The following is a 17,984-nucleotide window of genomic DNA, read 5'->3' as shown; positions in this document are numbered from 1 at the left end:
CCGTTTGAATCTGCGCACGCGGCCCCGAACCTCATTGGCTGTAGCGGCCGCACGCGGGGGGACGGGGGCGGGGCGGGGAGAGCGCGCGCGACTGGGGGCGGGGCCGGGGAGCTGGAAGTCGGGACTGGAACTCGCGGGAGTCGGGGAAGGAGCTGGGAGTCAGGGGGTGGGGCCGCAGGGCGGGCCCGCGGCTCTCGCCTCGACGGGACCCGGAGCGCGCCGAGCGCCGCACCGCGCGGGGCGTGCTGGGAAAGCGAGTTCCGGGTCTCGCCTGGAGACGGTCCGGAAGCTGCGGCGAGCGCAAACTTCGCGGGGTGCGCGGACCCAGTCCCTGGGGGTTGGGCGTCCCCGCCAGGCAGTCCTCGCAGCCTTCTTTCAGCCTCAGCTCCTCCACTCCTAACTCCTCGTGCGTATCCCGCCTCGTTAGTTAGGAGGCGCGGTCTTCGGACTTGAGACCAATCTAACCATAAAATTTGCGCGGCCGTTACTGCTTAAGCAAAGAATGTGAGCTGTTTTTTGCCCAGACATCATAGTTCCTGGAGTAGCGAAGACTGTGGCAGGAAGCCGAATATCAAGAAGGAGCAGGAGCGACAGATGAAGAAAAGTGTTTAGCTGGAGTCGTGCTTGACACAGAAAAAGGAAATAAGCCAAGTCTGCGTGCGGTCGTCGCAGTGCTTAACCCCTTAGCTCGGTCCAGGGGGGATCCTTGATGCGCGATGAGGGAACCCTGATCCGGGAGAACAGTGCAGAAAGACAGGAGCGGACTGGGAATTGCGCCTGGATAAGTCCGTGTGTGGTAGTCCACTGTAGAAGGTGACCTTCCTTCACACGAGAGACAGGAGGAGGGGAGAATTGCACGGAAGGAGTTGCCAGCAGTGGAAGCTGCTCCACAGGTTTCAAGTCTAAAAACTAGGAACTGTTCGGATGAGATCACATTAAAGTAGATTACAGTAACAACTAGAAATGGTAAAGGATCCAAATTTGCAAGGTAACATGCTCTACTGCAGAGAGCACTAAACCACATGTTATTAAAACAAACTTACATTTTGCTATTTTGAAATGTTAACGCATCAATTTTTGCAAATCAGAGATGCAGGTGCGAATGTGAATTGAAGAGGAGCTTGCAAGCACTACTTCAAAACTTAAAACGCCTTTTTATAGTTCCTTTTTCTCAAGGTATGGGTCCTGGGACGGTAAAACTTACCTTTTTATATCATTCCTTATTGTGTTGCTCGTTCACTTTTTTTTTAACCTGATTAAGAAAGGAATGTCATTTGAAAACTGATTTCTGATTTACTCCTGGGTCATACGTTACTCAGCTTATTTATATTCTAACAGGAATAGTTTCTGCTATAAATTAGGCTTTTTGTACAGAATGCTTTTTTAGAACTTGAAGGCAGGTATTTTAGATTTTGACAGTAAACTACCCCTAATTTTAAAGTTAGATAAAAATGTAATTCCTCAGAAAGGTCGCATTCCAAAATCACTCAAATCACTTTTTTTTAAATTTTTTTTTAATTTTTATTTATTTATGCTGGTCACACAGAGAGAGAGAGAGAGAGAGGCAGAGACATAGGCAGAGGGAGAAGCAGGCTCCATGCACCGGGAGCCCGATGTGGGATTCGATCCCGGTCTCCAGGATCGCGCCCTGGGCCAAAGGCAGGCGCTAAACCGCTGCGCCACCCAGGGATCCTTTTTTTTTTTTTTTTTTTTTAATTTTTTTTAATTTTTTTAATTTCTATTTATTTTCAAATCACTTATTTAAAAAACGGTGAGCAATGAAAGTAGTTCACAGTCATTTGAATACACACTCGAATGTAATTGACAGTTGGGGTTTTTTTTTATAGCAAAGTATACATTTTTAAAAGTTTTTATTCAGAATATAAAGAATTCTCAAAACAATTATGGGGGAGGGGAGCAATGGAAAAAATGGGCAAAAGATAAGAGCAGACACTTCACCAAAAAAGATATACAAATGGCAAATAAGCCACATGAAAAGATGCTCCACATCATTAATCATTAGAGAAATGCAAATCAAAACCACAGTGAGATACTACCACACAGCTACTAGAATGAGGGAGACAAAAATGGCTAAACATACAAGTGTTGGTAAAGGTGAAGATGCTGAACAAATACAACTTTCATGCATTGGTGATAGAAATGCAAATAGGACAGACACTTTGGAAAACAAATATTTATGGTGGCTTTATTTGTAATTACCAAAAACTGAAAACACTCAAAGGGATGTTCTCATTATCACATTTCTCAATCCCTGAGAGTTGGTTTTGAATAGTCTGTTAAAACTTCTCAAGTTTTTCCACTGAGGTATAGGGGATTAAATACCAAGGGAAGACAGACTGGGGACTAGTGTTGGGAATTTCTCTAAAAGCTGTTTTATCTTTTAAAAACTCATGTAAAACTTTCTACTCCATGACAAATATATTCCAATTTTTAGTTATAAAAATGATTTTTTAAATATTTTCTTTTTTGATTAAAATTTTTTTTAATTTATTTATGATAGTCACACACAGAGAGAGAGAGAGGCAGAGACACAGGCAGAGGGAGAAGCAGGCTCCATGCACCGGGAGCCCGATGTGGGATTCGATCCCAGGTCTCCAGGATCGCGCCCTGGGCCAAAGGCAGGCGCCAAACCGCTGCACCACCCAGGCATCCCAATATTTTCTTTTTTAATTAATTTTTTTAAAGATTGTATTTATTTATTCATGGGAGACATAGAGGCAGAGACATAGGCAGAGGGAGAAGCAGGCTTCCTGTGGTGAGCCCAATGTGGGACTCAGTCCTGGGACCCTGGGATCATGACCTGAGCTGAAGGCAGACACTCAACCACTGAGCCACCCAGGTGCCCCTTTAATTAATTTTCTTAATCTCTACACCCAATGTGGGGCTCAAACTCACAAGCCGGAGATCAAGAGTTACATGCCATTCCAACTCAGCCACCCAGGTGCCCCTATAAAAATGATTTTAAAAATATGTACTAATTTACTTTCTTATTCTAAATCTTTAAATAAACTGCTAAATTGCTTCATTATTATTAAATAAATGAGCAGTAAAGTGCACCATGTTCATCCTTCCCATGGCTATACCAACTTACTCTCCAACAAAGACCAAATACTCCCAAGATTTACTTAGGTTGTTTGAAAAACTTTTGCTGGCTTAATATAGTACCTGAGAGACTATACTTTTAATTTTTTTTTTTTTATTTATGATAGTCACACGCAGAGAGAGAGAGAGGCAGAGACATAGGCAGAGGGAGAAGCAGGCCCCATGCACCGGGAGCCTGACGTGGGATTCGATCCCAGGTCTCCAGGATTGCGCCCTGGGCCAAAAGGCAGGCGCCAAACCGCTGTGCCACCCAGGGATCCCGAGACTATACTTTTAATAGAGCCATGTCTATCATTCCCATAAATAGATTTTTGTCTGTTGCATTTGTTGCTAGAATCCCAGTCTCTAGAATAGTAATACATCATTATGCTCAAATACAATCAGTATACAATGAATAAGCAAAGGGAAATAATAAGCATGTGAATAAATATGTTCATAAAAAGTATAAATTAAAATTGAAATGCCATTTTATGACTACTAAAGTAGCAAAGTGTTTCTAAATCCTGCAAACAAAGTTTGAATAGGTCCTTGATGTTAGTACTGAAACTGGTATCTTTTTGGAAAGCAGTACTAAGCAGAAGCTGTAAAGATGTGCATAGCCTATGACAGACATTGTTTCTTAATATACTGTAATTCAATGCAAGCAAAAAAGATGTATTTCAATGCTCATAGTATTTCATTAAAACCCTAATATGGAAGTATTCACATTTTGAGACTAGTTTTTTTTTTTTTTAAGATTTTATTTATTTATTCATGAGAGACAGAGAGAGGCAGAGACACAGGCAGAGGGAGAAGCAGGCTCCATGCAGGGAGCCTGATGTGGGACTTGATCCGGGGACTCCAGGATCACACCCTGGAGTGTGAAGGCAGGCACCAAACCACTGAGCCACCCAGGGATCCCCTGAGACTAGTTTAAAAGAAAAGAACAATTATATAGGCAATAAAAATACTGTAATATTAAGATAGTGCCATTAAATGGTTATTACACTACTGGGCCCTTCTAGGTGTTTCACATGCATTCGTCTTAATCCTGTGAGATAGGTACTATTATTTTCATCTACTTTATAAATGAGAAAAATAGGGCACCAAAAGGTTAATTTGTTCAAGGGCATATAGTGGACCAAGATTTGAATTAGAACAAAGTTCCCAATCACTCTACTACCCTAATATCCATGAGCATCTAACTATCAGTATAGTATGGATGTGCTATAGTATGGTGTAGAAAAAAGCTGATAGCAAAACTGTATGATTAATGTTATTTATGTATATAAGGCCTCAGGGTGTATGTATGTGTCTAACATTATAGAAAATGGTCTATGGACTGCACACCAAACTGTTTAGCAGTGTTTTATTTTGGCAAGAGGGATGAGATGGGAGCAGGGCAGGCTTTAACTTTTTACCCTATGTATTTTTGGATTATTTGACTTTTAAAGCATAAATTCTTGTTTATTTATTTTTTAATTTAAAAAATGAACTGAAGGGGCGCCTGGATGGCTCAGTCAGTTGAGTGTCTGCCTTTGGCTCAGGTCATGATCTCAGGGTCATGGGATCAAGGAACCATGTTGGGTTTCCTATTCAATGGGGCGTCTGCTTCTCCCTCTCCTTTTTTTTTTTTTTTTTTTTTTTAAGATTTTATTTATTCATTCATGAGAGACACAGAGAATGAGAGAGGCAGAGACACAGGCAGAAGGAGAAGCAGGCTCCATGAGGGGAGCCCGATATGGGACTCGATCCTGGGGCCCCAGGATCACCCTCTGAGCCAAAGGCAGACGCTCAACCGCTGAGCCACCCAGGCATCCCTCTCCCTCTCCTTCTGCCTCTCCCCTGCTCCGCTCATACTTACTTGCTGGCTCGCTCCCTCTCAAATATATAAAACCTTTAAAAATATAAAAAATAGAATTTAAATTTTAAAAAGCTGGCAATGCAAAGAAAAAGCTTAAGTATGTTATATAGGGATCCCTGGGTGGCGCAGCGGTTTGGCGCCTGCCTTTGGCCCAGGGCGCGATCCTGGAGACCCGGAATCGAATCCCACATCAGGCTCCCGGTGCATGGAGCCTACTTCTCCCTCTGCCTGTGTCTCTGCCTCTCTCTCTCTCTCTCTCTCTGTGACTATCATAAAAAAAAAAAAAAAAAAAAAGTTATATAAAATTTGCTCCAATATTGATAATGCTAAATTAATATGCTTTGGCAGAAATGATGAAACCATATATATTTTGTGCTCAGTCTGAAAACAAAAATCAGGTTTAGAATTATATCTTGGATACATAAATGTCTGTTCCAACCTCTCCCATTACCAGTGTATTTCGGTAATCTCTACATTTAGGATGCTATTTTAAGTTTGATGGAAATTATAGATAGAAATCATAGTGTCATAAGGTGCTATAGAATTCTTAGTTTGGCTTTTAAAGGCAAAAATAAGAGTGGTTGATCTCCAAGGAAAAAACAAACATAAGAGAAAAAAATGTTTTAAGTGTCCCTATTAGGGCACCTGGAAAGCAATACCCTGAGTTGTGATCTGGGGTCCTGGAATCGAGTCCCACATCAGGCTCCCCATAGGGAGCTTGCTTCTCCTTCTGCCTATGTCTCTGCCTCCCTCTGTGTTTCTCATGAATGAATAAATTAAATTAAATTAAATTAAATTAAATTAAATTAAATTAAATTAAATTAAATTAAATTAAAAATAAAAAAAAAAATAGTGTTCCTCTTTCAGGAGCCAGGTGGGGTGATGGGTTAAATAGGTGATGGGGATTAAGGAGTGCATTTGTGATGGGCACTAGGTGTCATATGGAAGTGTTGAACCATGTACAATAATATTGTACACCTGAAACTCATAGTACACTGTGTTAACTGGAATTTAAATAAAAGGTTTTGTTTTGTTTTTAAATAAAGTGTTCTGGGATGCCTGGATGGCTCAGCGGTTGAGCTCTGCTTTCAGCTCAGGGCCTGATCCTGGAGTTCAGGGATCGAGTCCCACATCGGGCTCCCTGAGGGGAGCCTGCTTCTCCCTCTGCCTGTGTCTCTGTCATTCTCTCTCTCTCTCTCTCTCATGAATAAATAAAATCTTTTTTAAAAATAAAAAAATAAACAAAAATAAAGTGTCCCTATTTCAAACCAATATTCTTTGCTCTACTCTTATAGTAGATAGAGTGGCCCCCTCAAAAATATCTATGTCCTTGTTCCCAGAATCTATGAATATAATACCTTAATAGCAAAAGGGACTTTGCAGTTATGATTAAATTAAGGATCTTGCCATGGGTATATTAGTTTGGATTATTCCGAAGGGACCAATGTAATCACAAAGTCCTTAAGAATGGAAGAGAGGAGCAGGAGAGCCTGAGATAGATTTGGAAATGCTCTACCGTTAGCTTTGAAAATGGAAAAAGAGGTCATGAACCAAGGAATGTGGGCAGCCTGTAGAAGCTATTAAATAAATCAAGAAAATGATTCTCTTCTCAGATTTTAGCTAAAGGAGATTCTCTTTGAAATTCTGACTTCCAGAACTTTGGAATATTAAGTTTGTATTGTTTTAAGCCACCGAGTTTGTAGTAATTTGTTACAGAATAGGAAACTACACCTTCTTTCAACATTTTTGGCCTATAATGATAAAAGTAGTGCTTTCTCTTCAGAAGGTGATATTTCATAGTGTTCAAAATTTAACACTCATTTGAAAAAAAATGAGCCTACTAACTGAGGGTTCAAAATGAAGGCTAGGAACCCCAGATTAAGAGAGAGGGTGTTCAGGAGCACCTAGGTGGCTCAGTAGTTGAGCATCTGCCTTTGGCTCAGGTAGTGATCCCAGGATCCTAGGATCAAGTCCCGCATGGGGCTCCCCACAGGGAGCCTGCTTCTGTCTCTGCCTGTGTCTCTGCCTCTCTGTGTCTCTCAATAATAAAATTAAAGAGAGCGAGAACTCGGGGCATTAAATAAGAGAAATAAAAAATAAGGATACCACAAAATCCTTAAAGCAGGACTTGCTTATCTGTGGGAAACATGACATGTGCCAAGATATGATCTTTAATTCTAATCTTTCTACCTTTACTTTCAATTTTATCACCTTCCACCTTAATCAGAGATATCTTTTTTTTTTTTTTTTTTTTTCAGCTTCCCCTGCTCTCCTGGCCCAGTACATCCAGGCACTCCCAAAGGGAACAATGAATTTGTAAGATTTTCGGGGAATGTGTGGTTATTGAAGATCATTATTGGCATTTAGAGTGCCAGTTCTAAGGAACACAAGACTTGTAATGTTTGAAACAGTTTTGCACAAGGAAGAATTATCCTGAGTTCCATACAACATTCAATCAGACAGTAACATAAGTGAAAAAATTGATCATAATTGTTTAAACCAGGATCAACTTTTAAATACAAGTGCACAAGTGTTGGGTTTTTGTTTTTTGTAGCTTTAAAATACACTATTTCCAGAAATACAACTAGTATGTAAACCAGGGGAAGATTCTATTTTATTTTGTTCAGACCTGATCAAGAGTTGTTTTCTCATTTTAGAAAATCTTACCACTGAGGGTAACTCACCTCAAGCTTTTGAGACAGAAATGCAGCCCACTGATATCCGTCAGCTGGATTAGTTGTGCCTAATGAGCTTTATTATAAATCTCTTCTGTTTCTCCACATTTTGGGAGAGCATTAAAACGATTAAGAAATTTGTTGTCTATGAATATCACTTTAGTAGGGCATAGGGAGCAGAATATATTGTTATAAAAAGGGGACACTGGCTCCAGTAGATTTGAAAATATTGATCTAAATATATCCATCCATCCATCGATCCATCCATCCCATAAACCTGTATCTGCTATCTTCCCTTTCAGCTAAACTTCAAAGGTGTCTTGACTTCTCTAGCCATCAATCTTCAGTACTCTTATAATCTAAACTTTACCACCATCCATTGAAATTGTGGCCGTTAAATCCAATGGACACTTGAAAGAAATTCATTTTACCTGAACTTTCTACAGCATTTTTTTTAAAGATTTTATTTATTTATTTATTTATTTATTTTTAAAGACTTTATTTATTCATTCATAGGCCCAGAGAGAGAGAGGCAGAGACACAGGCAGAGGCATAAGCAGGCTCCCTGTGGGGAGCCCCATGCGGGACTCGATCCTGGGTCTCCAGGATCACACCCCAGGCTGCAGGCGGCGCCAAACCGCTGCGCCACTGGGGCTGCCCTCTACAGCATTTTTATTACTTCCTTTTATTTGAAACTTGTATCCCTCAATTTCTGTGTCCTCAGCTCCATAATTGCCATACCTCAAAGTGTTTTGGTTGTCCCTGTTCATCTGCCAGCTCCTTAAATGTTGGCATACTCCCAAATTGCATATAACTGTCTTCTCACTGTACAGTCTCTTCCTAGGCCATCTCAACCCCTTCTATAATTTCAGTCACATCCTAGGATTCACAGATCTTCACATGCAACCCCGGCCCCTCTCCTGAACTACATCTAACTCCCAAAATTCAACATGTCCCCAAATGAAATTCACTCCCTTTCCACCAATCTGTAATTACTCCTGTATCCTATTCTAAATTAGCAGCACCACCTTCCAGCCTCTTAACTTAAAACCTGAGAGTCTAGATTGACCTTTTTACCGTCTCTCCAACATCTTGATATCGCCACTGCCAGTGGTTCAGTTCAGGCTCTCATCTCTCTCCAATTATAGCAAGTCTTTTAACTGATCTCTCCTCCTCTAATCTTGTTCAATCCACTGTATCCTCCACTTGGCCATATGAAGGATCTTTTAAAACACAAATCTGTTTCTTTTATAATATGCCTTGAGAAAGTTCTAACTTCTAGTTGGAGTTTCAGAAAATCCTTCTCATTTTGACATTTGGGATCACCTCACCTGTTTTCAAACAATAGATTACTTTTAAAGCAATTATGGCTATACAACACATTTTGAATGCTATAAACCCAGACTACATAATAGTAATAGTATAGCTAATAAAAATAGAAAGCAGAATGGGAGGATAAGGGATATTATAAAGTATAGAAATGATAATTTCTTCATTTTACATACTGGAAAGTTGAGATAATATCTAAAGTTGATAGCTCAATAAGCAGACTTAGGATATTATATGAAGCTAGAAAGATGATCTAAAGAGAGCAAGGGCGCTCATCTTTCATAATGGAAGAATCAAATACTGTCTAAAGTTGACAAATCAAGAGATTAGACCCGTTAGGGAGGTAACCACCTAAATAGAAATAGTTGATTAAGTAATCGGGATGGAGAAACTGGGTGTCTTTCTATATAGTTTTGAAATTTTTTAAAAGACTTTGAGAAAGAGAGACAGAACACGAGCAGTGAGGAGGAGGCAGAGAAGAGGGAGAAGCAGACTCTCCAAGTAGGGAGCCTGATGCGGGTCTTGATCCCAGGACCCTAAGATCATGAATCATGACTTGAGACGAAGGTAGACACTTGACTGAGTCACCGAAGTGCCCCTAAATGACTCTCTCCTTCATTAAAAATGATGTCAGGAAGAATCTTTCTTGCCATTTTATTATTCCTTATGTGTACCAGAGTACCTGGCACATGACAGATTTCATAGAAATGCTTTCAAGATGTGATAAAAGTAGCCCATGCACTGTCCTTTGAGAAACATCACCTTTGGAGAGCCTTCCCACTAAAGCAACAGACCTGCTTAGTAAATGACAATTATTCCAGGTTCTTGAAATGAGAGAGTTGGGAGTTTTATCTAACCAATGAATCTCAAATTTACCCAGATCAATCATCTAAGAAATTATGAAATCCTTCTTTAAATCACCTCCAAACTTGGAGGAAGAAAATAAACCCAAGGAAGGAAGAACTTGAAGTGGAGGACTGGGGTTCAGGCAGGGAAATTGTAGGAAGTGAAATTAAAGCCAGGTAGTACACATTGAAATCATTTCACACCAGATTGGTGTACCTGAAAACAAGCTAGATTTAACAACAGATGTTTAAGACTTATGTGACCACCAAATTTTACTCCTTTGCTAAATTACAAATATAGCCCTCAGGTTAAGAACTTAGGCTATGGAGTCATAAACATTTAGGTTTAAATTCAGCTCTGACACCTATTAAGTCCAGGATTTGGGTAAACTGCCTAATCTACTGAGCCTTTTCCTGAAAGATGAAAACAATGATGTTATCCAACCGCAAAGAGTTGTTTTGAGGGTTAAAGGAATTATTGCATGTTGTGTTTCACCTATTGTCTACATACAGGGAAATGGTCACTAAATGATAGTTATTATGAATGTGTTTATTGCTTGTTTCCATTATTGGGATGTAGCTCTAAGCTACATGGAATTTGTCTCATAACTGTTCCCCTAGTTCCTAGAACAGAAGCTCAGCTTTTGATCAGTGCTTAACAAACGGATTAAATGAATGAGTGGTTCAAGTATATAATGTTGATTCCATATATCAAATATAAGTCATTATTTTACAGGGAGATCTCATACTATACATGTTACTTTATACATGGAACTGACAAACAGGAATAATCTTCCCAGATTCCCACACAATTTGTTTTTCGAAAGATTTATGTGGTATGACAAATGGACCAAAAACAGATTTAGTTCCAACGAGGAAAGAGTACAAGTTTAAAGAGCCTGTAAGTTTTTCACCTCAGTATACCATACATAGTTTAGAAAATGAATTAAAGACTTTGATTTTTCTGTATACATTTTTAATGATTAGAAACAATCAACTATGCAGTCATAATTGCAGTTACTGGGGTCAAAAAGCCAGTCAATAAAAATAAAATCCATACTGAAGTATGTAAGTAGGATGTTTATCTTATTCACTGAAGTTTTTGAGAGCTCCAAATTATATGGTATGTGACCAGTAGGACCCATGTACAAGACCTCAAGTCCAAATTTGGGACAAGTGTAGCCAACCAAAGCATAAAGCAAAGCTAATTATGTTTAGTTTAAAGCCCACACCAATGTCACTTGTCCCATCAGCACTATGCCATCAGCAAGTGACCCCATGATGACACGATCAGCACAAGAGGGTAACAACTAAACAACCAAAAGGTTATAGTAGAAACGGAGGCCTTGAAAGGCTCCATGACTTGCCTGCCTTAGGTCACAGAACAAGTTAGTCACAGAGTACAGACTGTCAGTTCTCCAGATTTTCAGTATTGCATGTGGTCATTAAGCTCTTGCATTAATATTTGAACATAGAAACCAGTTTTTAGCTCATTAACTGTGGACACAAAGCAAGTTTTTACCTAATAAATTATTTAAATAATGTGTGCCATATCTATGAGGATTTATCCATTTTAATGTCAACTGAATTATTTTGATATGTAAATAACAGTAATAGTAAACATGTGAATGTTTACTGTATGTCGGCACTGTTCTAATCATCAGATACGTGTTAACTCATTTAACCCTCACAACAACCCCAGGAGTAGATATCCTCATCATTCTACTAGAGAGGAAACTGAAGCACAGAGATCACACAGTAAGCAGTGTCCCAAGACTCAACTCTAAAAGTCAAGGGTCTGAGGCTCTGCTCTCACTAAGTTAAACAAGTCTACTCTAACAAAATGGATATTGAGCACACACATTAAAACTTAAAAGTAAATCTGTCATTTTGATTGCTAAGCCATACAAATGTTGTTACTATTTTCTAGATTTCCCTTCTTTCCCTCATTATCTCTAATCAGTATTTTTGAAAAACCAGCACAAAACTAAGTTCTCTATTACAACATGTGTTTTGTTTAAATATTCAGTACGCATTACATTTATGTAAAATGTCTAAAGGAATTTTGCTTATTCTTTTCTAACTGAATCCATTTCATTTATGTTGAGATCACAGTAAAGGGGAGAAATTCCTATTCCTAGATGATGTCCCACTAAAGGAAATTTTAAAAAGACCTGTACTACATTAGGAATTCCTTCACAAAACTGAACTATATTTTCATGCATTATATTATTAAAGTATAATTCCAGGAAACTCAAGCATAAAAAGTTATTTTAAAAAGCTAATGTGGAGAAGTCGAGGGGAAAATCAGTATGTATTAACTTATAGTTTTATTAATATAAAAGAAAACTTCAAATACTGTACAGTGAGGTGTGCTGTAGAACACTATATAGTTATAATACACTATTACCAATTATTTATTACTCAAATGTAATATATACAGCAACAGCAGAATCAGAAAATAACGGGTAACAGCCAGTGCCTTAGGGATGATAGAACATTTATACTATTTAATTGAGCAGTTAAAGCACTTGCTATGTAATTTTTCTAAATATTTACATTATCACTTATTTTTACATATTCTAAAGAGTATTTCCCTCCAAAAAAAGTAGACTTTCTAGCTCTTGGCACTAAGTCTTCAAGTCCAATAAACCTGAAAATAATGATAACCTTTTCAGTCTTTTATTGCCCTACCACAGGCATAAAGGCTCAGGAAGGGACTTGTGCATTCTCAAGAAAAGTATGCAATACCTTCAAATTTTAATACTAAGTAATTGATACTCACAAGCAGATAACATCAACTAAAACTTTTTTTTACTAGTTTTCCTTTTCTTTTACAAGAGAATAATCATTGTATTAATATTATACTACAAAAGCATGTAGACTCCATAATTTAAAAAATTAAATGTCAGATATACAAGTAATGGCATTTTCTCCAGTAATTCACAATTTTTACAATTTCTGCTATTTTGGAACAAACTTTAAAATTTCCACGATTTAATTATCATTAAATATGAATTGAAACACTTAGCATCTCAAAGAATTATTAAGAGTGGCAGAACTTACAGTTAGCTACAAATCTTACAATAGCTCTTTATTTTATTTCTTAAGTAAACATTCTACTATGGTATGTTTTCAAATGAATAGTTCTGGTTTGAAAATTATCTTATGTTAACTATGAAGAGTCTTGACGATGTACAATTTTGTTAAATTATATGGTAACCATGAACTGTAGAATGTATCTACCCAACTTACATAGAGTATGTATTTCACTACTACCGTGATAAAAGGTCATTTAAAATTCATACTGAATGGAGTTTAATTCAATTTTGCAAAGGTTTTTATGAAAATCTTAATATGGAAGCCTTGTTTTGGGAATCATGAAACTCAAAATCTACTCTGCAGTATTTTAAGTGTAGGCCAATTCAAACTTCTATTGAAAAATGAAGACAAAACTGTGTTGATATGCTGAAATAAACACAGTATATTGTTGCTATATTGACCAAAGCATAATTAATGACAGAAGTTATGAGTTAACTTCATACCTAAAGATTAGTTATTAGTGACCTCTAAATTTTTAAAGAAATGTTCACTAGCAGCCAGTATTAGTAGGCAACTACATAAAATAATAGTTGTAAATTTGCATTTAGTAGCTAACATGTGATGTCAGTACAATTCTCAAAAACCTGTCATTAGTAATATATGAGTTGCTAGCAAGTGATCTTCCCTGAGGTAAGAGACCATATGCAAAAGTCTGCTCATTTCAAATTCAGTTAGATACTTAAAAATAATGGCAATAAGGACCTGTGGCTGGGATTCACAGATGCATTTCAGATTGGTATCTTAATTGCAAGCAGTAGGCTTGATTGTAAAAACCAAACTAAAAATCATCAGAAGATATAAAGCAAATTTCACAGTCAGTAGTATTTGCTAAATTTCTCAGGTCTTTATCCTAACATGTCCCAATAAAATACTTGAAACATAGTAAAAGGGGAAAAAACAGGCCTTGGGTTTGCTCTTTAACTAGTTCCTGAGTAACCATTCCCTTGTAGTTCATTATATTCTAGCTCATAATATTTGGCAGTGTCTCGTGTTCTTCAATTTCAACCATTTCTCATTACCAATATTCTACACATACACTACCTTCAACTCTACCTGGACTTTGGGTCATCAATTCAAACTTGGTATTACCTATAAAATGGATTACTAAAATTTACAATTTTACTTCAAGTGAAACATCACAAATTAAATTATAAGATGGAGTTATGTTACTTCTAGGGCAAAAAAATATTTTAATTGATTATGATCTCTAGCTTGAATTCAAAGTTGTGGTGGTCACAAATGGCAGCACTAAAAAATTAGAATTCTGTAGTCATGTATTTGATTATGATAACCATATGGAACAACAAAGGATGAAAATTAAGAAAAACTGTTTCTAAAACTTCTTTGTGAGGTTGATACCTGGCCCACTTCTCAAAAACTACTAATTACCCCAAACGAATTTCAGCAGATTTAAAATAATTTCAAAAAATCCGACCATTCTCAAAATCAAGCCTTTTATTCTTTATCAAAGGAGAACCCAAACTATTATTATTCATACCTACCTGTCTTCTAAATAGCATTGCTGTGGCAAAAGAAACTAATAGTGTGATCAGAGATTAAAGGCCTTCTAACGTTCACAAGTGCACTCTAATTTGACTAAATGCAAGTATTTAATAGGAAGATAAAATTTATTTCTGATATTTTTACTATATGCTATGAGAGTATATTTGTCAGTTATTAACTAAACATGCCAAGCCACAGGTGAAGAAAATATTTGTTAAAGAAAAGGTGATTATATCGTTTACCTGGAAGCAGTGCATTTGCTTGTTAAACAGTTTTTCTGTATTTAAATTAATAAGAAAAAGCCAGTTTCAGTGGCTGAAAAAGCCAAAAATAATTATAGTGGTTAGTGGTATTTGTAATTTTTAGATTAATACACAGAAGCACCTATATAACTAAATGGGAAATATTATTTGGTAGCTGTAGTTCTTTATGCAAAATGAGTGCACAATACAGAAGTCCAAAATTTTCCTGCTCTTAACATATTAAGATAATTGGTAGTAAATTTAGAAGAATTGAGATAAAATATGGTTTAAAATGTGATGTGATAAAACTAACCCAAATATATATCTTGCTCAGATATCACCTGCAAAATGTCTAGATTCTCCATTCTTTCCTTATTCGAATGGAGTAATTCATTTAGTAAATGGATTAAGTCAGAGATACTTTCATAGAAAGAAATCCAAAACCTCCCTCTCTTTGGAAACACAAGTCAAAATACTGCCTATGTTCATTATAAATCAACAGGTTGAAATTTTGAAACATCTAATAATATACTTTCTGATGTAAATTTTCTTAGACTGCAAACACAGTTCTGCATCTGTTACATGTGCAAACAGAGACAGCCAGGCTTTAATGCTCTAGATAAGAGATTGTATTAACATACATTTTGTCTTTCATCCATTCAAATTCAACTTAATTTCAGTGAACAAAAGAAAAAGATGGATTGAAATGTACATTTCAGAATACAGATTTGCAGAACAGGATAAAATAGTGCAATACCAATCTCAGGATAAACATTCTTTGTCTTTAAGATAATAAGCATGAAAGCTGCTTTTTGAGGAAACTGGCACTAAAGATTTGATGAATACACTATTTAAGCAAATGCCCAGTTGATCAGGGTCTGATGTAGTAAAATTTGCATCCAAATCCAAGTGAAGCCAACAAATAAAGAAAATCTTATGGATGCTAAGGAAAAAAGGAAACATTTTTTGGTTCAAAGGGGCTCAAAGACACTTAGCATATATAAGCTTAAATACCATTGATCAAAATTGTAGAACAATGTAACTCATTCATAAAGATAAATTCTTATATATAAATTCTCTGTGAATCTGACAAACTCTGAAAATTAGAGATTAACTACTGCTACCATTATTTTTATATTTTCTACCACACTTTGCAATCAACTTTTCTCAAGATTAAGGAAAAAAAAAATTCAGTGGTACTTGACCAGGCCAGGATTAAAAAAATAATGGTAACATTTTATCAACAACAGAGCACACAATTGGCTGTGTTGGCTCAGACAGCAACATTACTGAATCACATTGACTTTATCATTCTAGAATAGATATTTTCCCCCAGCCTTGCTCAAGTCAGCAAAATGTTATATCATTACACTCTATTCTCAAGATATTTTCATCAAGAATATGTATCTCTATGAATGTGTTTACGTTCACGGAAATGTCGGATCTGTCTCTAATAAATCCTTCTATGAATTTTAAAATACAATTTAGTTCAGATAACCTTTAAATTTACATAAATCTTTTGACACTCAAATATGTGGAATGGTTACCTTGATGACATCGATGTTAGCAAAATCTCATTCCCCCCTCAGTTCTAGCCTTTTCAGGAAATCAAACATTAGCAAGAGAATTTTCATGTTTGAAACATTAAGACTTTCATGGAATTAAAATTACAAAAAACTTCCAAAGAACCACATGTATGGAAGAAATTCAGCAGATCTAATAACTAATTTATAGGAATTCAGAGCCAGCCTGGGCAGCAGTATATTAAAAGCTATTGCCAATCACACACTTGCTGTCATGCACTGAATAACAAGATATAATCTTTGAATTATATACGTACAAGATTTTTTATGACTAATCAAGTTATGTGGCCCAGCCAACAAATGTTACATATTCACAATAAACATTCTGCCTTTATTAGCCTCTAATTAAATCAAGAGTGATCCATTGGCTCAGTTGTGTTTGTCATCTCAGCATCTTGACTATCCATCTCTTCAGGCTCCTCCACTGAATTTCCCTTTTGTGCTTTTGACCTTGTGGCAAATGCAGCTCCCAGGGCCTCTGCCACACAGCTATCAGTTGTTTCTGTATTCAAATTTTCAGTGCCACCAGTTAAAGAAAAAGATTCAGGTAAGCCAGTCTGAAGACTCCCAGACTTCACAGAAGAACTTACAACTTCTACTTTTCTTTGAGGAAGATCAGATGGTGACTGCTCTGTACTTTGATCCCGCAAATGCTTGTCCATCGAAGCTTGGATGGAAGAAACCATTTCCTGCAATTTTTTTCGCTGGGCCTCAACCAAATCAGGATCAAGCTGCCTGCTGTCTCTCATTGTAACTACTCCAGGAGCTATTCGAATAAGCTCACTATTACTAGGAGCAGCTGTGAATACAGAAGGCTCTATTTTAATGGAACTATTACTAAAGTCTGTCCCTGTATTATGCTTCCTTACAACTGGGGCTTCCCTAGCTCTTGAATCAAGGTGTGGGTTACTAGATGCAGTTCCTAGAGAATGCCCTTTTCCCTGAAAGGCAGTTACATTATGAAGCTGCTCTGATTTCTTTTTCACTACTCCACCACTACCTAGTTTTAATAGCCCATGTGAGGGACTTGATTCTCTACTTCTTGTAGTAGCCTCTGCTCGAACCTGACTTACAGCCTCTTTAACTAAATCTTCAACATCAGGACCGATGGGGAAATGTCCTGCAGCATCCACACACAATTCCAGTCTATCTTCAGAAGCATTATAGACAAAGGTTTTGCCAGGCAGATGTGGAAAAGTACAATGCTTGCCATCAGCCATACCTAAAGAAAGGGAAAAAAGGTATTTAACATTTTAAAGTCGTACTTATATAGTAAACACAATTATAGTTGAAATAGTGAATTTTCAACAATATCCAGAACAGTTTTGAAAACAAAACTAACTTAAAAATAATTTATTATATTTATTAATATAATTTAATAATATTTAAAAAAAGAAATATCATGACAAACCTTACTGTAGTTCCCCAGGAGAAACTGTGAGGTTTTGGTTTTTTTTACAAATACCATTAACCTATTACAAAGTTAGGAAAAGGGCTTGAAACAAACAGGTAAGCTATGAGAAAACACTAGCAACAGTGTTATTAAAACAACTGCTTACAGTAAAGCGACAAGAAAATATACTTTCATTTGCTAATTCAAATTTAAAACTTTGGGGCAGCCCGGGTGGCTCAGCGGTTTAGCGCCGCCTTCAGCCCAGGGCGTGATCCCGGAGTCCCGGGATCGAGTACCACATCGGGCTCCTTGCATGGAGCCTGCTTCTCCCTCTGCTCTCTCTGTG

The 17,984-nt window shown here is 37.2% G+C and overlaps 1 protein-coding gene and 1 long non-coding RNA gene across 4 annotated transcripts in view; one reads left to right on the top strand and one right to left on the bottom strand.

Annotated features, from left to right (window-relative positions):
* Positions 1-148: 148 nt before the first annotated feature.
* LOC144300548 (uncharacterized) lies at positions 149-13,245 on the top strand. Of its 2 annotated transcripts, XR_013367233.1 has the most exons (3): positions 232-988; positions 1,089-1,176; positions 7,225-13,245. It is a non-coding gene; the product is annotated as an uncharacterized LOC144300548 (long non-coding RNA). The 2 variants fall into 2 exon arrangements; XR_013367232.1 differs by having other exon boundaries at positions 149-1,176.
* The window catches only part of VCPIP1 (valosin containing protein interacting protein 1), a 30,998-nt gene continuing 25,621 nt past the window's right edge, over positions 12,608-17,984 (bottom strand). For both annotated transcript variants that reach the window (XM_077876725.1, XM_077876724.1), the window contains one exon: positions 12,608-17,467. In XM_077876725.1, the coding sequence (XP_077732851.1) occupies positions 16,596-17,467 (872 nt within the window). In that variant the 3' untranslated portion in view covers positions 12,608-16,595. The remainder of the gene's footprint in view (positions 17,468-17,984) is intronic.

This window comes from Canis aureus, chromosome 28 (genome assembly GCF_053574225.1).
Source record: "Canis aureus isolate CA01 chromosome 28, VMU_Caureus_v.1.0, whole genome shotgun sequence".
NCBI classification, from domain to species: Eukaryota; Metazoa; Chordata; class Mammalia; order Carnivora; family Canidae; genus Canis; species Canis aureus.
Note: the sequence above shows the minus strand (reverse complement) of the source record. Positions and strands in the feature narration are given on the sequence as shown.